Source organism: Hyposmocoma kahamanoa, unplaced genomic scaffold (genome assembly GCF_003589595.1).
Source record: "Hyposmocoma kahamanoa isolate Upper Pololo Valley unplaced genomic scaffold, ASM358959v1 102, whole genome shotgun sequence".
Taxonomy (NCBI): Eukaryota; Metazoa; Arthropoda; class Insecta; order Lepidoptera; family Cosmopterigidae; genus Hyposmocoma; species Hyposmocoma kahamanoa.
In genome coordinates this window covers 17198177-17225329 of record NW_020653337.1, presented here as the reverse complement: position 1 = coordinate 17225329, position 27153 = coordinate 17198177, and the positions used below count along the sequence as shown (strand labels likewise).

Sequence of the window (27153 nt, the reverse complement as noted above, 5' to 3'; positions counted from 1 at the left end):
ACATTGAATAAAAATTCACCAAAAATATACAACTTAACAGAAAATAACACATCGTAGGTCAAAACAATACGAGCAATTTACAAGAAATTAAAATCACTCAAGTAACATTATATTTCTCGACTGAAAAATTTAATTGTACGGATGAAGAAGACTTATCAAACATCTTTTAATGCCTATTCAAAAAACTCGACCGATTTTTAACACCTCACGACTAGTCTTGTTTCAATCCTTAGATCTTGAGTCATAATGACGTGAAGTTGTGTAAATAAATGCCTTGGTGTAATTAACTCAAAAAGTCATTTACCAAGAATTTGTGAATTCAATTATCGTATATTAATAAGTAAATATGTATTTGTAGAACTTTGCTATAAATTTATGTCGCCCTAATTTCGTCGACCGGTCGTTTTAATCTAACTTAATTTTACGGAGTACAAAACAGTTTACCTATATTAAGTATGTGTAATAAGTATATTTTTCATTATATGTGTGTAATGAATACATTTTTTTTTTTACTTCTAGTTGTTCCCTCACCAGTGTAAAAAAAATAAGGTATCTAACTTGTCTAATTATGTAAACATTACCTGATATTACTTCAGTCCAAATTACAGCTGTTTTCTGTTGTTTGTTTACGATCTTTTATGATTTTAACATTTCCTGACACATTCTCTGTCTCAAATGGTATATAATACTAAATTTTATTTTATTTTATTTTTTTAATCAATTTTATTTTGTGTGTTATTGTTAAATTTTAATTTTTAATGATAAATAGATTTGTTTTGTTTTCATTTATTATATTGACAATCTTATGTTATTCATAATTAGTTTTTATTGTTAGTTTAATTTATTTATTTATTTGTTTTAATTCATAATTTTAATTATATTATTATAGCATCTAATTAGTCTAAAATAAATTATTTTGATTTGATAAGAAGACTTACTTGGTTGTTAGGAAAAGTGCCGTCTTTGTCGATAGCGTTGACCTGCGTAACTTTAGTCCCGATGGGTTCTCCTTCCAGGACAGTCTCCTGTTCTCTTTCAGTGAAGAGGGGGATTTCATCGTTGACGTCTTCCAGCATTATATAAACCGTCGCTTCTGAAGCCAGTTGTTGTGCACCGTTGTTCTGTAGAAAAGAGGCCAGGTTAACAAGTGCGCGTGTATGTAACAACTCGATAAAGAAGTTTTTTTTTTAAAACAAACACAGAAAACAGTTGCACGAACGATTGACATGTAGAGTATTATTTATTATAACAGTTTTTTTTAATGGGACAGTGTGGGGAAATCTGAAACCATAGAAGATACAAGAAAACCGTCTTAGAAACCATTAAACCATTCTTTTCTGTGACAACAATTTTGGCATAGTCAATTTTTTGGACAGGTGTGAGTTGTCCATAAAAATGAATAAAATTAACCAAAATTTTTTTAGTGCTGATCCACTCAGTTTCATGAAGGGATCATTTCATTGTATGGGACGAAAAATAATCGGGACAGCAGAAGTTGGTCAAATTTCATAAAATATTTTTTCATACAAAATGAATAAAATTGACTAACCGTTTCGAATTCTAATGGACAAGTTTGATCAAATTTATTCACACAATTATTTTTACATTTTTGACAGCTCATGCTTGATCAAAAAATTGTCTATGCCAAAATTGTTTTCACAAATACTACACAACTTCCTTGTATCTTCTATGGTTTCGGATTTCGCCATACTGTCCCATTTAACAAAAAAACACTATATATTGTGGCTGTCTATGTGTGTATCCATGACACCGGCGATACAGGGCTTCCCTAGTGCGGGACTATGAGTGCGTGCGTCAAAGATATAAATCAGTTTTTATGGAATACGTTTCGTGAATTTTTTAAAGATTACAAAAAAGATTCTCAATTCTTCTTTATTATATGTGGCGCGCGATTACTACGCCTTTGCGACCCGATTTAGATGATTCCATTTTGTTGGAAGGGTAGAGGTCCGAATCAAATTTGAAGAAAATATTTCTCTTCTAAAGGTCGCAAATTAGAGATGAATTCGGTTTATTGAATTTCACTTATTTTCCGCTAACCGAATTCAATAAAACCTGTCACAAAGCTGTAATTCCAATAAAAAGAGCTGATTCGATAATGGAAATGACAGACAGACGATAGGAACTCGTTAACAGTGTACATCAGCTGCCTTGGATTCGGGTTTCTATGATTAGTTTTGAAGGACTTCGAACGACTAACGAACACAGCAATAGCGGCAAACTTTTGCGGTCGGTTTATAAGAAAAAGTTGTAATTATTTTAACATAAAATTGTAATTGAAACGCTTGATTTTTATTTTACATTAATATTATAAGTTATGTTGCGTCCATATTAAGATACGGTATACTATTCTGGGGCAATGCAACTAATGTGAACTCAGTTTTTTAAGGCACAAAAAGGATGTGTCAGAGCAATTGTCGAAGCTCTTTAAAATATGGTTTGCAGGTGCAGACCACATTTTAAAGATCTTCGACCCACTTGTTCACGCGAACTCTGAAGCGATGTTCAAACTCAATCAAAACTACCTTCACGCAGAAAAGTATTTTTGTAATGACGCCAAAATTTACAATAATTTACCGAAAGTACTAAGGTCTGAGAAAAACCTTATGCTATTTAAAACAATTAAACAATTATTGACTAATAAATGTACTATATATGTATATAAAGTGTCCGAATTTTCGAATGATAAATCCCTAAATTAATTGTGTAACTTTTGACATTTGTATATTTATTTTGACGTTATTCATATTATTATTTTGATACGTAGTTACCATTAAAATTGACCCATGTAGCTATCACCGCGTTTAAATTACTGACCGGCTTATTAAATCCATGTGTCTACTTACGTATTATTATATTATAGTAGTATTATTGAAAAAGAAACATGTTACACGTTTAGTCGGTCGAAGTACATGTGAGTGAATGTATACATTCAACGTTTGTATGCCTTATGCTCTTATGTTTGGCCGGACGCAGTGTGTTTACACAAATAAATTTATTATTATTATTATTATTATTATTATTAATGACAGACAGACATAACAAAAGCGTGTCCTTATATACTTTTTTTTACCTAGGCCAACATTGTAAATTACGCAAGGATTAAATTATATTTTCGAATGATACTACTTGCATGTATGTTATAACCAGTGGTCGGAATTGAGGGAGTAATTTATTACCTAAAGTACCATACTAAGAATACGTTCGTATTCTTAGTACGGACATACCCATTTCGTCATTGCGTATAAAATTTCTTTTTTTTGCTGTTTATTTTCTAAACTTTCCAAAATAATGGTTGTAACATTTAGTTTTTAAATGGCTCATGTATTTAATATGCGTAAGCAACTATAAAAACACAACTAAGTGCAATATTATTTTTTGAGACAATGGTTTGTAGCAAATACTTAATAATACATAATAATTTGTCGCCTATGGACTCAAATTTAAATAAATAATACGCATATTGAAATATAATCAGTTCCGAAAACTCCCGCAATTTATAGAACGGAATGTCCAAACTATTCTTTACTTTCACCAAATTAACTCCCTCAATTCATATCACTGATTATAATTAAAAATGGTAAAAAACAGTGACGTCAAAGACAAACATAAGCCAAAAAATAAGTTGCCCTTCTAATTTGGTCATCTCACCTCTACACGGATCGTCAGATTATACTCCTTGATGCTCTCGTAGTCCAACGGATGATTAACCTTTATATCTGCCCAAGTGAACCCATTGTCGGCTCTTTGTTGTAAATAGAAAGTGTGGAACTTGTTCGTTTGAGCAGTAGATCCGGGCATCAGCCGGTAAAACACGGTCGGGTTGTTCTCAATGCCCGAGCTGCAAGTACAACATTATATTAAAGCTTCCCACTTATTTCATCGACTAAAAATAAACAATCAAACATCTAAAGAGGCATAAGACACAAACTGAAAAAACAAACAAATAGCTTTTAATTAACAGTTTGTAAATTAAAAATTTCAAATGCTTGTGATTACGGCCATATAAATCTTGAGGGACTTTCATTAATGTTTGAACACTGAAACATAACGCATATTTAAGTTTCAAAATTTTAAATATAAAAACAAAATTATCTTATAAATAGTGAATAAACAACTCATTTGCAACGTGCAATAATGTTTTACGTTTTCCATTTGTTCAAAGTTACATTCATTGCTATAAAAATATATCTAAATTAACGAGTTTGTGCTAAATTAGTTATTTCAAATCAATTAAACGATATTATATACCACATCTCGTCAATGGCGATTTTTTGAGAACTGGGGCCTTACTTTCAAAGGATGAAATTCGTAATTACGGCCTTTTACCCACAATGAATGACCTACGGAACTACTCTTCAAGTCCATCAACGAAAAGACGAAGAAGTTCGAAACTGTCAAATGGCCCACTCGAAACTGTCAAATCGCATTGTCGTACATTCTCAGTTCTCCCCCGATCAAAACTCAAGTCTGTATCCACAGTGGGAAAACGGCCGTAACTACAGATTTCGTGCTTCGAGAGTGTCGGTTTTAAACCATATTGATTGTCGCGTGCAAATGAGTTGCTTCAACAAACTAAAAGTAACAATTAGTAAAGTGAGTTAGTATGGTTTCGTCCTTATGTTGTGTGAGTATGAAGTGTGTGGTTTAGATAGGGCGCGCAGATAGACAGTGTGACCAGGCCATTAGCACTCGTGATTGTGGTAACATCAGGCCGCTGTGGACGCTTAGTTGTTTGGATCTATTTTTGCATATACATTAGACCTATTTATAAAATACTTTTTGATTAGAAATAGTTCTAAAAATAAGACAAGTATGGTAACTCCATTCATACGCGGCAACACCGCTTATATGTGTACGCCCGCTGCTCGCCGTGTACGGACGCACACATTCGCATAATAATGAAAGACGCGTCATCGGACGACCAGCGCTATGTAACATGAATGAATCGCGAAAGTATGCGAATGTGTTCGTCCGGTTCGTTCGTTCGTTCGTTCGTTCGTTCGTCAGGTGCGCACGCACACATTCATACTGCGCTGCTACGTTTGCATATAGTTGCCATACTTGTCTTATTATACTATGGTAGAAGTGTAGTGAGTGTAAAAAAAAATTGAAAAATAGATACAGAAATAAATGGACATCACATGTTTGGAAAAATATCTAGATGATGATTTATAAAGACATGGATATACAACAAGATGTAGATATATGATAGGAGTAAAATGGAATTAACAAATCTTAATGTAAGTAGTTGACAATATATATCAATATCAATATCTATGTAATCTGCAAAAATATACCCGTACCAGAACTAAGATCCAATTATTTGTGATTGTAGACACCAGGCTTGCCACCAGAGCGAAATGATGCAAGACTAACAATGTATTCGTACACATTGTATTATAATATGTTTACCATGACCTACACCTATTTTCATACTTACTGCGTTGCTGTCGTTAACCCAATATTTTTTTTGTGTGTTTTAATAAGTTACTACTAAGCAATTGATGCAAGACTAACAATGTATTCGTACACATTGTATTATAATATGTTTACCATGACCTACACCAATTTTCATACTTACTGCGTTCCTGTCGTTAACCCAATATTTTTTTGTGTGTTTTAATAAGTTACTACCAAGCAATTAACCACAATTTCATCTGATGGTAAGCGATGTTGTGGTCGAGGATGCTCGCTCAGAAAGTACCAATTCATTATAGCCTTCAAAAGGCGCAAGGATATTTGTTGATGATTTTTTTTTCTTCTGTAAGTTTCATATTCTTTAATTTTTTATCCCTAATGGGAATGCAAAATATAGAACGACCCAAACGGGAAAAGATGAACTAAATACCGGATAAATTTAACTTAAATAAAATTAGGATAAAGTAATTTATAAATTTTTAAAAGTTTTGTCACTAAAACGATATGTGGGTACAAAATATCTAGCTAAGTACCTAATTAAAATGTCAGACACAAGATCTTTACAAACGGAGAATGATCAAAAAAAAAACGACCTATTCTTCTAAAAATTAATTAATTGGAATTTGAATTTTCACATCAATGCCAACTAAATGATAAAATTTCAAGCACTCTAAAGTAAAAATAAATTTTAAAAGGAAATGAAGTTTCCTACGCAACTCTACGAACTAAACACATAATACAGTTCATTTCATGCTGAGTTGTCATTTATAAAAGACCTCATAAACTGGAGACAAATGGAGCGACTCATAATGCACGGATGCCGCAGCCTACATGCAAATAACAATCGACACGGACGTTCGTTATAACTGTTACCTAATACCTCTCACGCTATGTTCAAAAACATCCAACATTACTGATTCATTGCTCTAAATTACAGATGTTTTTGAACAGTACAATGGTGATACCCGTTCCACGAAAGCAGTGAGCCCTTCAATGCACGCTGGTGATGCACAAACGCGTGTTTTCGTGACGATGCTTTTGATAGTACAACATTGACATTATTGATAGGTAATCGTTCAAATCACCGAGTGAGAGGCAAATAATAACGACAGTTGAGGACAACAGCGGCGCACAAACACTTGTAGTAGGATGCCCCAAATCTTCATTCAAACTAAACATGAATGATTCGCTGACTGTCTCGGTCACAAAAACCGATAACAGCCACCAAACAATTCAGAATCACTGTATTGAACTATAGTATCCAAACATTCAATTACAGCTCCACGTACACATAGTGTAAAGACTGCAATAGAATGTAATGAATTGGTGATTTGTTCGAATCAGTGAATAGTTTAGTGTGGACGAAGAACATGAGCGGGTGTGAGGCGCCACGGCGTCGCACTGCGTGCAGGTGACGGGGCTGCGTGCGGTGCCCGTGCCGAACAGTTAGACACGCACCTTGCTTTCACGGAAACGACTTTGGCGCCCACGGGCAAGTTCTCTCGAATGTAGATCGGGCCGTACACTGTGTGGTCCCACACAGGGGGATTATTCGCGCGATCCACTACGTCTATCTGGACCTCCACGGTTCGGGACAAGGGAGGGAAGCCCTTGTCTTGAGCCATAGCCTCCAACTTGTATGTCTCTCGCTAGTGGGGAAAGAGTCGATGGAAACAGACAAAACCACGTCGTTAGTAGTGTTAAGGAGTGGAGGAGCGGCGGGTCCGTAGACCCGCTGCGCCTTATACCAACCTTGCTTTCACACTGGTCACTACGGTACCCACTGTGACATTCTCTTTGATGTGAACGGGGCCATACGTGGACATGTCCCAGATGGGGGGCTTATTGTTCCTGTCTACCACATCTAATTCAACGTCCACGTCTGCAGAGGATGGCGGGTCGCCCCTGTCCGAGGCGCGCACGCGCAGTCGGTACCTGTCCCGCTACAGATACACGGGTCAGAGGTCAGCGGGGAGAACAAAACATAATACAACAAAACATAAAACACATAAATACTCATTGCTAATAAACGGTCAACAAAATCAATAACCTAAAAATAAATTAAGTATCGATCCACTTTCACATAACTTAACTATTGGCTATTTAAAGATGTTTAATGAATAAATAAAATAAACGAACATTCGTCTCGCGCACATTCAGTAAGCTAAACTAAAACAATAGATGAGAAGAATGTTACACAAAAGAATGTTACAGATAATTTAAAAGGATGTATGTTCTTTCGTCGTCTGCCGCTGCGTCGACTTGCGCACCACCTTCCACACATACTCGTACTTACAATAGCATCCATTATGGTAGCCAATATTCAGTGGTGCAAGAAATAAAAATGGAAATAAAATCGTTGATGATATTTTACAAGGTTCATCTGTACATTAAGGAAAAAGACAAACTGTACATTATAATTACTTTGTACAATAATAAACTAAACTAATTTAAAAACTAAAAGAACGTAACGAAAAGCAGGCAATGCATGCAGCTCTGCATACAAGACATGGCGGAAAGGTCAGGTTGTCAAAGGTGGTTTAGCGACCTCGTACCACTACAACGAAACGACACTCATTGAAATGAATATATTACAAACGATGGACGTTACGGTATACTGTACAAATTTGGACTCGCGAGACGTTGCCCCTTTCACAGAAGGAATAATGTCACAACTGGCCTGATGGCCAAACTGCCAGCCGGCAATCTGACCATCACAAGGTATTACTAACTAATATTATACAATTTATATCGATATGGTACAGCCGCCCTGTAAAAAATTTCATTATTATCATGATATTACTATAGCAAATGGATGCAGTATGAGTAGTCGTGTACACACGAAAAAAGTAAAGAGCAGAATTGAACTGCCCATTGCGATAATCGCTCTCCGCAAAAGCAAAACTGGAGATTAGTAACAAAACATGTACATACATAAAATACTGAAAGGTATGATCCAAAGCGTAAGCTTCTGAAATCAATTAATCGAATAGGTACTTACAATAAAATAAACTTCAAAACTAGTTTGTGCGAAATATACAGGAGTGCTCTTACAGAAACTGTACATGTTTTAGAACTAAACATAGGAGTCAACGGTGAAATATTTACAGCAGTATTTTCACTGTTTTAGTATTTGTACACAAGTCGTATTATCGGTAAGATAGTATGCAAGTATAGGTGCTGCGGAAATAAATATTAACGAAGATCGTGTGCGGAGCCGGCGCCGGCGGCAACTGAAACTAACAGTGCTGAAGAAGAACAAGCCCCGCGCCGCCCGCGCCACCGCCCCCGCGTCGCCGCGCCGCAGCGCTGCTGTTCAATGGACAACTACTCCTCGTACCCAGGATTACCCCTCTTCATAGCAATTTACAGCAGCAGTCAATTTAGAACTATTTACAGGTAAATAACTAAAGTGTGTGCCAATTGAATCCTAGGGCTTGTAGGTAGCACTCATCCACCAAACTTTTCAATAAAGTTGTCCCTTTCATGCATCACTCTAGTCACAATCCCACACTTAGGAATATTTGTAAGTACTAACTTACATCTAGGTCATTTAGAATATTTAGAAAACTTACATCCAAAGGCTTCTTAAGTACGATCCACCCCGATTCGGGTTGGATCTCAAAGTATTCAATATCTGCAGGATTGTAGGGAGCACTTAGAGTGTATACAATAGCTCCATTGTTATCGGCATCTTCATCAGATGCTGATACTCGCAAAATATTAGTGCCAATACTGGCATCTTGTTTTACATTCTCCACATATTTCTGAAATACACATAAATATGTACATTTTATAGACTACTCTTAGTGCAGACAAAAATCATGCAATGTGCAAACTACTATAAAAAGATAACTCACTTGTCTATCGAATAAGGGTGGGTTGTCATTGACGTCTGTGATTTCGACGGTAAATGAGCACACACCTTCCAAGGAGGGTTCGCCTTGGTCAGTTGCCTTTACAGTCACCGAAACAAACTTTCCGTCGTCACCTTCTCTATCAAACACCTTATTCGTCGATACTTCTCCTGTTTCTTCATCTACGGTGAATTTCGTTCCTTTCTGGTTTGGTTGTTGTACTATAGAGTATTTAACTTGTCCGTTTACACCCTTATCTTCGTCAGTCGCGTGTACTTTGATGACAGGACTACCATTAGGTGCGCCTTCTTCAACTTTCGGGAAATACGTAGGACAGTCTTTGAAGATAGGTTTATTATCGTTTACGTCTGTGATAAATACAACAACTACAGCCGTAGATGTGTGTATTGTAGCATCCCCATTGACGCAGCATGCTCCATCGTCCATTGCTGTTACATTTAATTCGTATTTATCTCTATCTAGTGATATTGCCTTATTATGAAGTCGAATTACACCGGTGATCTCTTCTATAACGAACTGTCCTGAGCTTGTGCCTCCTCCGACAAATCCGAATCTTACATTATCACCGTCCTTGTCAGAAGCTACGACAGTTGTCACTAGAGTATTAGGGCCAGCATTTTCATCTACATTAGGTGTGTACACTTGTTGAGAAAATTTAGGTTCTTCGTCATTTTTGTTCTTAGTATAAACTCTAACGGTAGCTGTCCCGGTCTTAGCTGGTTCTCCCTTGTCCTTCGCAGTGACGCTGAATTCGTAGTAAGCATTGTTATTATCAGCGTCTAGTTGCTTGTTGTTCGTGATTATACCGTTGGAATCCACACTAAAGTGATCATCTGGAAATGTTATCACAAACAACTAAATTAGAAACGCATAGCTCAAATAGGATTACGACTATCAAAACTCAAAATCTACGAACTGAGACAAAGGCAAACGGCGCGGACAAGTTTCAAATTTCATACGGCTGAGGCATGAGAATGGTTCCATTCAACAACAATAGATGGCGTTAAAACGAAACGAACTCTAGAACGCAAAGAAAATCTTTATCGAAATACTAGATGGCGCTAGTAGGTTCCTTTCCTAAAATATTTCTCATACAATCTGTAATACCAGGTCTTGATATGGACCACAACATAATAAAAAAATATATATTTCTGACAGTCACCTGAAACTAAATACTCGATTTCGGCGTTCTTCCCGGAGTCAGCGTCCATAGCTTTGACTTTGAGGATGCTCGTGCCTAGAGGAATGTCTTCGTCGACGTTATGCGCCTGGTAATCAGGTAGCTCGAATTTCGGAGCATTGTCGTTTACATCAGTCACTCTTATTGTTAACTGAAATTAATTTGAAAAGTGATATTAATTTGTGAACAAAATTAACGACTACAGTGTGTACAGCATATTTCAAAAGTCAATGATATTTAAATACATAAAAAAGATCAAAAGTAAACAAGCCTTGCAGAATCATCTTGTTAACTGTTGCAGTAGAAATAAGTAGAATCTGCGACAGAGTATACTGTATTATATCAGTAGATTGAGAAATTGAATCAATTATATTCCTTTACAGTTCACACAAGTGAAAGTTTCGTATAATAAAGAAACAAATCAAAATAATAATCACCTCAACCGAAGTCGAAAAACCACCAGAATCCTCTGTAGCGGTGACAACCAGAGAATACACATGTGGCTGTCGCAAATCTTCAAAATCTAGTTCTTTGGCCAGCTTGACAATGCCTGACGTGGGCCCAATGTTGAAGGTGCCAGCTCCTTGCCCTTGCGCCTTTAGAGTGTATCGGATCTCACGATCAGCAAACGATTTCGCTTTCACTGATATTATACTGGAATTTGACAAAAATTTTTTGGTTAGATGTATTTAATGATTTATTTAGATTTAGTGCATAATTATAATTTAGTATACGAAAGACCTTCCGATATTCATGACTTTTTGCACTTTTACTGCGATGCAGTTGTCAGCACACACTCATCAAGGGTGACGATTACTATCTTTCTTTTGGAGAGGCTTGTGTTTGGCTTGAGCAGACTGTAAATGGCAGATATAATAGACGAGAAATTTATTTCTAACTAATTTCTCCCAGATATAATACCTGTCCTATTTAATAAAAGTCGTCGAAATTGGTTCAATAGTGTAATTCTAGGCATTGGAACAGCGTCCTATTTAGCAAAAATCGAAATTGGTCACTGGTGTAAAAGATAATACGTGATCACACTAATTTCTGACATCCAGGAATTAGTGTATTTCTGTATTAATGATGTTTGTAGTAATTGCTACACTACGATAGTTGATTTAAATGTTTTGTTGAATTGTAAGTAAAAATATTACTACATATATTGTTTTGCTTTTTGTTGTTAATTATTTCGGAATTTCATTAGTTCCTATATGTAACACATTATTTGAAGTTTAGATAAATATGGTCTATAGCTAAGAACTGTTACGAATGAATTCCCGACACTGACCGAAACGAACTAGTTCCTCTTGCAAGATCTTAAATAGTTCACTGGTCTTTCTAGTTCAGTAGAAACTAGGAACTGTCTGCGTTGCGGAGCAAAACACTAGTCGAACTTAACAATTCACCGGTCTTTTAGTTCATGGAGAACGTTGCGCGAACGGGATAATTAGCGATCTTTCACCGCTTTTAGTACAAGTGAGATTCACGACTGAACGTTGCCAGCCCGTTTAAGTATTTAACACGTAACACTCAACTATTTGTCAGGTTATCTATTTGTCAGGTTAATCAAATAGTACCGATTCCATACGAAATTGTACTTTTAAACATTTACTATAGTAATTGACCTAATAGAAGTCCAAAGTAGTTCATTTGAATAGATTCACTAGTTTAGAGAGTTGAACGTCCGAGCATGGACAACACGAACTAAAAAACTAAAAGACCGAATTTGTTCAGTTGACTTATTGATGCTGTATAATATCATTGTATATAACTAGATCTCACTCACTTTGACGACCGTGCAAGCACAAGTCTACAATCGACGACTGAGAAAATCCTGTTTTTTTATTCGGTAAAATATAGCGCCACTTACTCAGAGTCCTTTTTCTGATTTTCAGCGATTTCGGCCTCGTAGCTGGGCAGGTAGAATTGAGGAGCTCTCTTTCCACCCACGATGCTCAGCCGTTCCTCGGGGGTCGACTGGAACCGTCGCTCGTCTATGCGCCCGTTCTGAAATTGGTCAAATATATCTTAAGACAAATTTTACATAACACAGATGAACTACGGAGTTATCCTTTGAAAAAAAATCTAAATTCTTTAAATGGACAAAAATATGTAACGTTGTAGGTAAAATACTTGTCAGTAATTCTACAAAAAAAAAGAAAAACGGCTATGATAATTCATTTAGATAGCCTGTTAATATTTTTTTATGGAATAAACCCCATAAAAAGTGTGCACCCTTTTAAAAATGTAATGTAATATAATTCAGGAGTTGTATACCAAGAGTTGTTTTTAACATCCAGCCAATGTTCATAACAATTAACTGACTAGTTTTACTATGGGAGGCCCCCTCAAATCGCGGGAATAAAATCGGGTATTCCACGCATTAGTTTAGAACCGTATTTTTCGCTACTTTAGAGGTGTATCTATAGCGATTGTCATTAATGCCCGAAATGGAGAGCAAAAATTATTTACAACTACATATTTTGTAAATTGAGTTTAGTTCGAATACAATATTATTACAAAATATTTATTGCTTGCTTACTAATTTCGCCTTTCTATTGAAGCATTTCGCTTGAAAATCGCATTAAATTGAATCTATACAAAAACCCGTTATCGTATACACTTGAATCGATTTTCATAAAAATCGAATCGTAATGTGCATCCCTAGTAGTAAGTGAGAATCCGCAGGATTGCAAGGTAGATATTTCGTGGAGATGCCCCTTTTTTGTTTAAAAAAGATTTTTTGCATCAAAATTTCTAACAATTTTCATGTAAAAATGGTTTTAACCCATTTCTGCCCACGATAAAAAGTCTTACATATAGATAATATAGATAATAACTAAAACAAAAACAATAACTTTGGTTGCACTTAATGAATTACTGTGTGGCGAGGATTCTGAACTCAATATATGGTGTGCAGACACAAATTGGTTTCGACAGTACTGATTTTCAGCCAGAATCTCTCTGGCACGAGCTACTGCCTCAGGATGGTCTACCAGATCATTTAAAAAATAAGCACAGATCATTGCATAAGGTGTCAAAATACTCACCTGATCCTCAGCCTTAACGTACAACACGTATTCCATATCCAGTTGAAACGGGTCAGTGCCCCTCGTTCGGACGACTCCAGACCTCTCATCAACCTCAAACCGTCCACCAGTCCTATCCCTCACAATGAAATAATGTATATTATGATCAGTGTCAGGATCTCTAGCTTGCAAGGTGAAAACCGGAGTGTTCGGAGCTGCGTTCAGTTGAACTACAGTTTGCATCGGAAGTGGTCGATTGATGAAGTACGGGGGCTCGTCGTTGACGTCCTTTACGTGGATTATGACGCGTTGGTTGTCCGTATCTGGAATTTGTAATAGAATATATATATTTATACATACAACTTTATTGGATTAGAAGGAACTACACTACTACAGAACTACAGAAGGTCTTATTTTCTAAGGTCAATAGACACTCGTTTAGTTTGGAAATATATCGAACACACAGAAAAATTTTCATCGACCCGAAGGGACTTGAACCCACGTCCGTGTCGCACCGTAGCATTGTTCTAACCATCTGAGCCACGGGTCCAGTTACCGAGTCGTATAAATTCTCCTGTGTGTTTTTGTTTTGTAGATCTTTTTACTGACTTTCGGCATTCGTCGCCGCTAGTGACATCTAGTGAGAGATTTTTTAATAACCTTCTCACCGCAACCGATACCTATACAGGTATCACAAGTAACGCAAATGTCGCTTTTCGATCAAATGTATTTATTGAGATCTTTTATGAAATAACTCTACTGTTTTGTTATTATTATGAACCCAAAGCGAATCGAACACAAAGGTTTTTTTTTTGTAAAGCATGGACGTGGTTTCAAGTCCCACCGGGTCGACGAAGATTTTTCTGTGTTCGATCTTTTTATTTATAATATAACAAAACTAGTGGAGTTATTTCAGAACAAATCTCAATAAATATAATTTATTATAGTATTTTATTTCATTTAAAGGTAAAAGTGCAAAACAGTTAACTTTAGTTTTTAGACAGAAACATTCTAAAAACTTTTCTAAATAAACAGAATATTATGGCATTGATTTACAATAACGATCGTTACTGTTTTTCTAAGTCTTGGATAGTGCCAGAAAGTTGATATTAGGGCTGCTCTAACACTATTATGTTTACGCCTTTCATTTTTATTGTTAAAGCAAGGTACATGAATGAAAGCTCAGACAATATTTTCACGTATAGGTAAAAGGTATAACAAAAAGGTACGAGGAAATGCTAATGTTTATTAATTTCATGACTACAATTACTTATTAAATCGTTGAAATATTTACGGACTTTTTTTACATTCTTTAAATTTATTTATGGTAATTATTATTGTTTGAATATTTAATCTAATTTCCTTTAATTTAGAAGTTTGGGAGATGTAATTCAGCCCTCATGAGAGTAAAGATGTAGGCGTAAAAGTTATTGTGATAAAAATATCTTTTTATTATTTTTATCGAATTTCACGATGTTTCAGGGTGTCGAAACCCGAAAAACTCAGTACACAAAGATCTATAATTGAGACACATAGAATTTCGTCGACCTGTTAGCTCAACCTGTAGCCCAGTTAGAAGAGCGATGGGATGATATCCTGTGGTCGCAGGTTCGAGTCCTGTCGGGTCGATCTTTGTATAAATAATAATATCTTTATATTCCGGCTTCTTAATTACAAAAAAATTAATAGTATTGTACACTTAGACAGTGATAGTACTACTCTTTAGTTACTTTTTTTTTAATTTATATACTTATGCAGTCACACTCTAGATAGGTGTGTGACAAGTACACGTGGGAAAAGGAGATAGTCTATAAACCTTGAAAGGGCTTACTAGAAAAAACCCTAAGCGTCTCCCAAGATCCAAGGCGGCTGACCGAGCCGTATGAAATTGCAAAACTTTCCCGGTGATTTCTTTTTTAATTTTAAATGGTTTAAAATTTAATTTACATGAAGGAGCGGATTGCAAGTGGATTTTTGTTACAAAATTGTACGTACATAATCAACTTTATGTCAATTGTTTAACATATAAACTAGATACCAGACACTAACTGCAGAAATTCCCGAGACTTCTCGAAAATTCTCGGGAAGACGCGCGATCAGTTTTGTGGCACGTGTCTAGTTTGTACGTTCCACAATGGGATAATATTATTTGATCCTCAAATACATAATTGATCTATTGTAAATGCGCGCTTTTTTTAAATAAACGATTTTTTTTATGTTTGATATTATGTATGTATTATGTTATTTGTTCCGTCTATACTAGTTATTCTACGGATAAATTATAAATTAACTGTAGTTAGTAAACTAAATTAATATTTCGTATTAAAAAATTAATAACATTTGATCTTCTTTTTTATTGTTGGGCTTTTCTTATAACGTGATGACCTTTATACCCAGTATATATTTTGATATTGATCTGCTAATAAATCTTGGTGGCTTAGTTGCGCCCTCCATTCAATAGTTAGGTTAGGTTAATATTCGTGTATGAAAAAGGAGCACGAGCCGAGCAAGCGAAGCGAGCATGCCGTGGCAAGCTGCCACGGGAGAGTGTCAAAAGCCAATTTGCTTGCATTTCCGAACACATATTCAGGTCAAATTATATTATAATTAATACAATATTAGTATACAAATATGATCAACATTTACTTAGTTTTAAAAACAAGAATCTAAATTTTATTTTTATTGCTATTTTGTCTTAGTTTTTAGGCCCAACATAAAAGTATCAAAGTTAATATCGAGTTCTTAGGTTTTCGCGATTGTTACACATAGGAATGAAACTATTTTTCCGGATTTAAATCGCGTATATTTGTTTTTTCAAACAAACCGACGTTTCGGGCCCTTTACAGGTCCCATGGTCACGGTTGACTGTCAACAAATATACGCGATTTAAATCCGGAAAAATAGTTTCATTCCTATCAAAGTTAATTTATAGAAATCAAAGATTTTTTGCGTAGCTCAGAACAGATTAAAATATCGATTGATTTAATTTATTTTTCACCTCACTAGCTCGGAAAGACTTTCTTTCTCATTAGAAATCTACGCGCAAAAGCGTTTTTTGCACGCTATCGTGGAAAAGTTTTTGAAATTCTAACTTGACCATGGACTGTGATGCACTAACTTTTTCTTTCGATGAAAAAAAACATAATGGATCGTTCAATTAAGCGAATTGTCGTACATTATTTATTTATGTAACATAAATCGTTGGTATATTTCATTCTTATTATTGTTGACATTAAATTAACAATGATAACTTTTTGTGTTTATGAAATTATTTTAATTCGTCGAAGAACTAAAATAATTTCATTAATCACTTAATTACACAAAATAAAAGTATGTCAAGCAAGAATAAAAATTGATGAGGTGTAAATTCAGAACGCATCGAACGATCAACATTTTCTTTTCAATATAAAAAGTTTTTTAAATTAAACTGTTTTTCTTTCATCTACTATTTCCCTCGCTATAGTGAGGTGAAAAGTTGCGTGTTTCGCTCGGCAGCAAAGTTGTTTTGCGTCTCGTGGCTTGAAACCCTCGCTACGCTCAGGAATCTATATTTGGACCACTCTCTTCGCTCAATCTTAGCTTCCTTCGCTTGCTCAGGTTTCAATACAAGCACTCGCGGCAAACAACAACTTTGCAGCCTTGCATAACATACAACTATTATGTCACAGAGATAAAAAAGATGACCGTTTAGATTTTTTTGCCTGCTGCTTTTGCAAATTTAAAAGCTTTATTTAAATACATAATTGATATAAAGTTCAGTAAGCTATGTACAAAAATTCACTTCCACTCCGTTCCGCATGAATATAAATTCACATTGAAGTCAAATTTCAAACATTTATTACTTTGTATGAATCCATTCACGCAAAGAATGCAGTACAAAAGATAAAAACTTTGTGATTGGCCAGTTCGAAATTATTCCTACATTTCACGTGATGTTCACGCAATATTTTGATTGGTCTGCTCGAATGTCACACTTTTAAATATGAAAATGATGTTTTCAGCGATGATAAATGTATCTCAGAGGTTACACCCTATTCTTATGTAAGAGGCATACCCAGCAGAAAAACATGTATGGGTTGATACAGATCACAATACGTCAAAAACACGGTGTTCTGTCACTTATGCCATCAGCGCGTTTCTCGCCTTACAGAATATATAAATCGGCATTGTGCAATATAGGTACCTGCTTTTACTTCAAATGTTGTAAGGCAAAAGCTATAGAGACGCTATGTAAATGTTTCTTTTGTCGTTTATTGCCGACAATAGGACTGGCATTAGCATAGTCCTATTTGCGCTTATCTTTGGTATGACATCCGGCATGAGATTTTTGTTGTCACAAATTAATTCGAATTTTAAATCTTAGTACAGATATAGCTATTCAGGCTAACTGTATGTACTGTATTAACCTATATACGTCTTAACGTTGGGTGTCCTTTAAGTAGAGAATTGAGACAATAGCCCAATTAAAGAAATTCTCTTTATAAGGTACATACTCGTACATATTTTATATCCAAAGTTAGTATGTTAGAAAACGTAAGGCCGCCAGCAGACGACTGTATTCTTTGAGCGCCACTAACCATGGCGTTGTTTCACATTAAATCAATAAGACTTCAAGTATCGCCGAATTTTCGGCTTCAGGACACGTAAACATCGAGTACGACGTGTGCTGGCTGCCTAATGAACCACATTAGGGCATTACATACTAAAAATCGACTACAATACTATATACTTACATTTCAAAGCCACTGTTAGGTTAGCGTGAAATAAAAATAGCATTAAAATTAGTAAAATCCATCACCATAACACACGTAACGTAATATGTACAATATGTGCAATAATTGTTAATATATTTTTTCTGAAAGCAACTTAAGTACACACAGGTCATATCTATTTGTTGAACACTGTACGTTACCTGCTATTTAAAAATAGCATTTATTTATGTACAGTTTAAAAAGCTACTTTTAGCACAGCTTGATCGATAGCTGAGTTCAAATCTGCCGTCTTTATTATAAACAACGTAATGGACATTTTTAGCTAAATAGTGTTATTAACATATCTGGAACCAGCGCCAGGAAACGAGCTCTACGACCCCCTCTAATTGGTTTTTTTTATATCTTATTTAGTTTCCGTTTTATTGTTAAGCAAAACAAACGTAATTGTTTTTTTCAAAGAAAAAGAAACTAGCCAAAAAGTTACCAGAATACAAATGCGTCGTTTATGACAAGGAAGGCAGAAATGTTACAAAATTATCTTAGGAGAAACCGCCATACAAACTAAATTGTGAACCTCATAACGTCTAAACAAATAAAGTATTTTAAAACAAGCTAGCTGGTTATTAGGGTACGAAATGGAGGACATTAACAAACATTGCCTCTAATACTGCGGGTATCCTTTTTGTCCTATAGGATTTTCGTAAATCCGCAGTATAAATCCGACGTTTGCTGTAATCCTATTGCCCGAGTCCATCCCTACTTTCACACTGCCGAACTAATAAGTACATCGACCTCAAACATGTTTGCTTATTCGTGCTACAAAGCATTCTTCATTTTTAGATAGATTATTTACGTCACAATATTTAGTACGTTCTTGGTAAAATCAATCGATAGTCCATTTCGCGAGCTCCAGGGATTCATTTACCGTGAGAAGCTGTAAAAATATATGTTCTATAGAGAATCGTAATAAACAGCACATTGTGTAGCTAGGTGCAAAAAAGATTATTGGAAACATATTATAACGTTGTAAATTTAAACCCCAGTCACAAATTACTGTAGTTTTGATAAAGAATAAGCTATTTTGCATTTAAGCAAGCAGTTGTTCAATCGGACACACACATTACATGAAAAATGAATGTTAAAAGGGAGGAGAGGGAGCGAGAGTTACAACATTTTTTACATTTTAATATATCATAAATATTATTTTTATATTATTATTGCAGGAAATGAATAACAGAGTGTATCTCGTCTAAGTAGATTTTTATGTACTTGTTAAGTAGACTACTATTATAGGCTGCACTTCATGAACTCTACACTCTGCGCTCATAATTGACTGTATCAATACTTGTCCCAAATACTGAAAAGACAAAAGAAAAACAAACAGATTATACATAATTCAATATATTCTTCTGACAACAGAGGGGAATGGCCGATGAGGGCGCATTTGTAAGAATATCTAGTAGAATTTCTGGACGCAGGCCAAAATTTTCCAACATACTTAAGTACGTAGTTATTTTATCTAGGTAGGTATAGCATATATGTACATATAAGCACAAAACTGCTACACTGCTTTGCTTTCCAGACTTAACTGTCAATGTGAAAGTTGGAATCATAAATCACCTATCACAAAATTTATCCTAAAGAAGCAAAAATATAAAAAGCTAAATTATGTTTATCTTGCAAAACGAAGTTTCCGCCATGTTGTTTGGATACACTTGTAATAATAATCAAGTTATTTAAAATTTAAGTTGAGTAACTTTGATGCGATAGATGAGTATCAAAAAATTTTATAAAATCGATGACAATTGTAAAAACCTGTTTCTATATGATATTATAGGAGTCGTAAATTATCAACAATTAGAACGCTGGAGATTAATTTCAACCTTAAGACGTTGTTTTTGTTTGACAGGAAGAGCTCAAGATTCGCTGAACCTTCCACTGCTTGCTCTGCACTTGGCCCTCTGCCAACCACCATTGATAATAGCAGACATTGCCAAGATAAAAACTGCTCTGTATAAAGAACAATTATTGTCAATTTCACTGTACTCGAATGTACTTTGAATGATGTTCGAAAACCGTTTAAAATTTTAATCCATTCCGAATGGGAATCGGTTAACGAATTCAAATTCTCATGCCATCACATCCATTTGTTTTCGCAAAAATGAACCGGTTGATGTAGTCGACGTCACAAATTAAATTTTGACTCTTTGATTGTAGAGAGAACAGGAGCATAAACGGCACTCGTTGGATTCTGTGAAATATGGCAGGTTTTAATATCATGTGGAGGTGTGGGGCTGAAGCCTGAGGCAGGTGGGTAAGTGGGGGCGTGAGAGGGTGGCATTCCACCTGCAACGCCGCCCGGCTCACAGCGCGTGCGCGTACTACAACCGCGTGCTTTCCTCGTGGTCTGCAAAGCGGCGTTCCAGCTGAAACGAAGCCTACATTCCCTCCACCGTATAGTAATGAACGAATGCAAACCCAGCTACAAGAATTTACGACGTTTATTTTACAGAGCTAGATTTATAATGCTAACAAAAACAGTGTTATTTACCTGCAATGCAGCAAATATTAAGTGTTTGGAATACGGTGTGCGAATTCCACGCATCTATGCCTGCTACTATATGCTGCGTTTTAATCTTCGATTAAGGCACAATAGCACTATCCTATTCCACTTTAAACTAGATTTCACAAAATAATTGAAAGTCAAAATAAAAACGACACTTTTCCCTCTAAAAGGTCCAGAGCGAATCCTCTTAAACTTAAAACTTTTATGACAGGTAATTTAAAGTCAAGTAAATTTTTTAAAAAAGGTCAGTTCAGACGGTTTCAGCTTCATACATTAATCTCTTTTTTAAATACTCTTTAATGTTTTGAGAACATCAATCAAACAAACATTAAATGTTAAGCACCTATCAGATTTTTAAAGAATGTCACTTTACTTAGATACTGAGCCTATTCTTTGTATTCAACAAAGATTTTCTGCCTTACAGAGTGCTTTCGAAAGAAAACGTCGTACATAAAACATTTGATTAATGACGAATTTATTCATACAAAAAAAGCCCTTTTAACACTTTCGTAGTAAGAACATACAATGACAATGTTAATAATGTGAAATAAGAATTCTGAGGAACGTAATGAAAATTGAAAAGAAAATTGGTATATGCTTCAGTAATAATGAACACAGGGTAACCTGAAAAGGCATTTTTATCATAAGTAAACATCTTTTGCAACTTTTCTTCTGACTTCTCATGCAAAACGATGTGATATCGACGACAGCAAAGAGCAACCGATTTGAAAGTAAAAACTTAAAATTTTATTGTCTTCTATAATATAATATAATTAGAATATATACTATATTATCCTCAGAATAATATATATTCTGAATATCCTTCAGATATTAGCTTTTTTTTATATTGCCACGTTGTTCAAAATTTTAATTATACCTATCAGTTTGTTACATCAGAAAATATCAATATGTTACTTTTAAAACGCTTAACGCGTAAAATCGTGATATTTCAGAAAACTTTAATACGTTATTATAAAACGTTACTGTTTGCTGTCTATTATACTATTATTATATACTACTATTATCTCAAAAACAATTTGAGAAAGTGAAAAAAACTAGTTTAATTTAATAATTTGCACGCGGTTTTAAGATTCTTGTGCTATTTAAAATAGCTGTGAATAAATAGAATTCTTAGGTATTTGCGATTGTTATACATTGGAAATGTTTGTTTCTTGTTGATTTTTCAAAAAAAATCTATTTTTCAAGTCCTTTACAGGTCCCAACTTCACGGCTAACTGTTTGTCTGAAAATAAGAAATATACGCGATTTAGATCGGAAAAAAATTCATTACCAATAGCCGTTTTAAGTGTCTACGCAATGTAATCGACACAATATTCGTGCAGGTATAGGTATAGGTACGTACACATCGGCTATCGACGACAAATCAAGTTATATTTTTTGAGTATAGCATGTAATTGTACCAAAATATTGCTTTTCGGTTAGCTCATTATCGTTGCAATAACCAACGTGTCACAAAGATCATTATGCTTTGGAATTAAATCTTCATTTTTTTGAATTTTTTTTTACAATATGACGGGACAAACAAGCGTGCACCTGATAGTAAGCGGCACGCCTAATTATAATAGTTGCAGTGCTTAAATCGCAAAGATCTGAAGGGCGCTGTTACTGCGCACGTCACCTTGAGACCTTAGTTGACAAGTCCCATGTGCCTCTAATTGCACCCTTACCCTCCAAAACCGAAACGCAGTAATGCTCACATTACTGCTTGGCAGCAGAAATAAGTAAAGTGACAGTACTTCCCATAATGAACTTTACAATTAATGATGATGTCTTTGTTTTAATATATTTACGAAATACATGTATACATAAAATGTTCCCGCGTTTTTGCGGAGGATCTAAATGCTGGCTGCTACAGCGCCCAAGGTACAGCCATGAAAGGGGAAACAGTGCCAGCATTACAGGGACCTCACTACAGAAACCGAAATTCATCCTTTTAATGTTCCCCAATCTTTAAGTCTTTGATGTACAGCCCTTTGTGTCTTTCTAAATAAACAAATTAACAAACTAATAGATACCTCCGTAATCTAACAAAGGAATGAAAATGATAATGAAACAACGCGGATGGCGCTTGAATAGAAATACTGATAATTTTTGGACTCTGAATCTGTTGCGGTTGACTATTGACATAAATATTCTAGGAAATGAAACTATTTTTTCAGATTTAAACACCGTATATTTGTTTTTTCAAACAAACCAACGTTTCGGACCCTTTACAGGTCCACGTCCTCAGTCAACTGTGACTGTTTGTTTGAAAAAACAAATATACGCGATTTAAATCCGGAAAAATAGTTTTATTTCCTATTGTGTAACAATCGCGAAAACCTAAGAACTCGATATAAATATTCTAGTTTTTAGTAAAAGTAATTCGCATATAGAGTATAGGACTTTAACAATTTACATTTTGTAAGGAACTAATTGTTTTCTATCTACACGGTTATTTAAAAATATCTAACAACCTCCCAGGACTACATTACAACAACTTTTGTTCCATTACTTTTACAAAGGATATTAAATTTACCGAAAATAAACTTTGTTCTTTTTTTTGTTGTACTATCTGACACTTTTCAGATCTATATTTGGTAGTAAGTTCAAACCATAGTTTAAACGTACAAGCATAAAGTGTCCTCCGCGACATAGTTGCGCGGCCTGGTTGTGTGTGCGACAGCCACGAGCCGTGTACGGACGCACACATTCTCATAATAATGAAAGGCGTGTTGGGACGACCAGGGTTATGCAACGCGAGGGTATCGCGAGACTATGCGAATGTATGCATTCGAATAGTATACGGCGCGCGGCGGGGCACACACATGCAAGCCGGGCTGCTTTTGTATGGAATTACAATACTTGTCTTATTATATTATGTCTTCGACGACCTCTAGCACCACTCCTGCGTATTTACGCTTTCTTTTATTACCACGCCCAGTTATCACCGTTTAAAGCAATTTATTTAAGTATTTCTACCTATTTTTGTATGAAAGTAAAATCTGATGAATTATCAAGTCTCCATGATAAAAGTTGTTATTTATGATGGTATATAGTCCTGCGAGGTTGTTATTTCAATTGGCGCGACTGTAGCGTTTTTTCGCTATTGTTCAAAAACTATTATAAGGAAGTATAAAACTTGCAACAACACGATGCTTATACAGCAAGGAGCACGTTGGATAACGACAAGCGTCAGAAACCGAATGAACAAAATCGCGACGATGCAGCCTAGGTCTGATGGGGATGCAAACCGAAGGCCTGACCCGATATCCATCTCTATTGATCAAAAACTGACTTTTTATTTTTATTATTAATTGTAATCAACATTATTTACCATGAACCAACGAAGTACTTTTATTTTATTATTCTTGATAAGAAATATTCTATAATTCAAAATATAAATGTAATACTATTAAATTACAATAAATTATTGTTAATAACGCTGCTAAAAGATGTTTGTGTTGTATACTTAGTAATAATAATAAAATAAAACGAATAATCGAAAAGGGCAGCCAAAAGTTGTGTATCTCCGAAACGTTGCCACAAGGCTAAAAAATAATTCCGCCGGAATCAGTTTATTTTTTCAGTTTATCTTATTAAAAAGGGTGTTTGAAGTAAATATTAGAGTCTGATAACATTTTGTTTACATGAATACAATTTAAGAACAATATAACATCTTGCATTAATTTTTAGTCATTTTCACTTTTCCACCATTCTTACCTTTTTTTGTAATGGCATTTTAACCCTTAGTTTACATTTTGAAATTTTGATTTCCTCTCAGAGTATTATTAAATAGCAAAATTCTGAAGCAAAACAAAAAAATTACTTCATGGCTTACATTTTTATTCACTTTTATCGGAAGATGAGCCAAAATCATCAGTTGTGCTAGTATCACCTCTGTACGTATAATAATGATTTGATTTTCAATTACATTATCAATATAGGAGTATTAACATCTCTGTCAAAATCGAAATAAAAAGTCTGTTTTTTTTAAGTGAAATTGAATGAACATGTGGAAATGGGAATAAACGCGTTTACGTTGAAATTGAATTGACAGGGAAATCATCGATTAGTTACAACACTATTACTTAAAAATAATAGATTGAGAACGTAACTGCATAGAAGACGTTTCGGACTAACTTAAAATTGCATTATAATGGGAATTTGTAATTAGTATTTAATTAGTAATTAGTACAAAATAATATTTGAAATATATTGTATCATAATTGATAATTATATAATATTAATTAATAATTATATAATGCTTCTCTAAAATGAATGTATTTTTAAACCCAATAAATTTAATCATTATTAATATTTGTTTACTATTTCGTACATTGCATTAGTTTCACACTCTTACACTTATCTTCTTCCTTAGCTGTCATATTGGACATCTTACCAATGTAAGACGACTATAATAAGAAGAATACTATCTAATCTATATAAGTCTCATTCGAATTCATAGTTTCGAATTCATTGAAATTGCAAACTGTAACGTACATCTGCAGGGATCCATACTGCATTAGCATATATTATAAGCCAGTGAAATACGGTTGCGAGCGAACTCATGATGCAGTGGTGAAACTTTAACACGTGCATTGAATTTGGCCTTCTCGTGGTTTCTTGTATGAAACTAGCTTTAATAAACAAGACTCTACAGCTTACCTTCTGGGTAAGTTTGCGAAACAAACGTAAGTTTTCGGCAGATAATTTATAATATTAAATTTTTATTGAATATTACGATGTTTTACTACTGTGATCTTCAATTATTTTTTGTAAAATTACTCACTGAATTTAGCAATATTGGCAATGTTTCGGTACACAATCTTTGACTACCCTTTTTTTTTATTCGGTATATAAACGCCATAATTTGAAGCTACATTTGTATTTCATTGTAAATAATATTTTTTTATGAACAATATTAAAATAAAAACAACAAATTGATTAAATATTAAAAAAAGTCATTATGATTAAAAATAAAAAGTCAGTTTTTGATCAGTATTGGATGGATAACGTCAGGTCGGCGGTTTGCCTCCCCGTCAAAAAAAAAAAAAGGTCGGCGGTTTGCCTGCCCACCAGACTGAACTGCATCGTCACAATTTTGTTCATTCGGTTTCTGGCGCTTGTCGTTATCGAATGTGCTCCTTGCTTTATATGCGTCGTGTTGTTACATGCTTATAGTAGTTTTTGAACAGTAGCTAAAAAAACTGTTTGCCCTTTGTTTTATACGCGAAAATACATTATTGCACCCAATTTTTAAGTCAATGACATGTTATCGAAAACAAAACAAGGTATTTAAATAAATAACGAACACACTCATAACTCCGCACTAGGAAAGCCCTGTGTCGCGGGTGCCATGGACACGCACGTAGAACACCATCATATTACTATCGTACAAATATTTCTCCCGCCCCGGGAATCAACTCGGGACTTCTTCGTGGCAGACCAGCAACTTGTGTTATGGAAATCAGAAACAACGACGATACCACAAACACCCAGACCATAACCAAAGTTAGTTTACTACATTAACCCGGCCGGGGATCGAACCCGGGACTTCAAAAATGGCGACACCAGTGCGCAAGTTCGACCACGGATGTCGTCGTTGTAATACCACAATTTTTTTTGTAGTCCTTTCTTTTATAAATAAGTTATAACTATCTAAAATATAATAATCACAGGTATTTTCATTTAAACTTTCACGATTTTCACATTTTATTTTTTTTTAAATATGTTTTGTACGTGATTAAATCCTGAATTAAACATCAAATAATAATCACAGTTGTTAAATTGTCAACATAGAAAGCAAAATAAGTACGTCTGGTCCTAGCGAGTGTAGATCTGCCACTACAAGACTGTTGGAGTGTTTGTTGCAATAACCATAATATGCCATTAATTAAAAAACAACACTTCATGTCGGCATTTTTAGAATCAATGTTGCTATGCCTACATAGAACTGACTTCGGAAATATGAGGCCGTGAATGGTAATCAATAAACGAATAAGAACCTACATGGAATTATATACATAGGCACACTGTCGGGATCCATTATGGTAGCGGTCGCATAATGAAGTACTGAAACTTTAATATGTTGAATCCAGCGCCGAGGTACGTTATGGCGACTCTGAGTTATGGCGTCTGGAACAAAGTCCACAAGTCTCTTAAGCAAAATTTATTTGAAAAAGTGTCACAATGCTTGAATGTTCTCGGTGAATAATCGCTTTACAAAGGAGGATAGAAAGAGTACAAGTATAGATACAGTTCTTGATTTAAAGATAGAAAAAATTTAATAGAAAGCTATAAAATAGTAATTAAAGATACCATATAATTACTTTAAAAAAAA

General features: G+C 34.8%; 1 protein-coding gene across 5 annotated transcripts in view; it reads right to left on the bottom strand.

The window, feature by feature from the left end:
• The window catches only part of LOC113234980 (neural-cadherin), a 536163-nt gene that overhangs the window by 448145 nt on the left and 60865 nt on the right, over positions 1 to 27153 (bottom strand). For 3 of the 5 annotated variants that reach the window (XM_026470517.1, XM_026470500.1, XM_026470524.1), the window contains exons 3-12: positions 18266 to 18277; positions 13554 to 13855; positions 12374 to 12510; positions 10938 to 11154; positions 10483 to 10651; positions 9303 to 10153; positions 9018 to 9209; positions 7195 to 7385; positions 3673 to 3862; positions 939 to 1121 (exon numbers count right to left, since the gene is read on the bottom strand). In XM_026470517.1, the coding sequence (XP_026326302.1) occupies positions 939 to 1121; positions 3673 to 3862; positions 7195 to 7385; positions 9018 to 9209; positions 9303 to 10153; positions 10483 to 10651; positions 10938 to 11154; positions 12374 to 12510; positions 13554 to 13855; positions 18266 to 18277 (2444 nt within the window). Of the gene's footprint in view, positions 1 to 938; positions 1122 to 3672; positions 3863 to 6900; positions 7092 to 7194; positions 7386 to 9017; positions 9210 to 9302; positions 10154 to 10482; positions 10652 to 10937; positions 11155 to 12373; positions 12511 to 13553; positions 13856 to 18265; positions 18278 to 27153 lie in introns of all 5 variants that reach the window. The other 2 variants (XM_026470509.1, XM_026470528.1) reach the window with 2 other exon arrangements.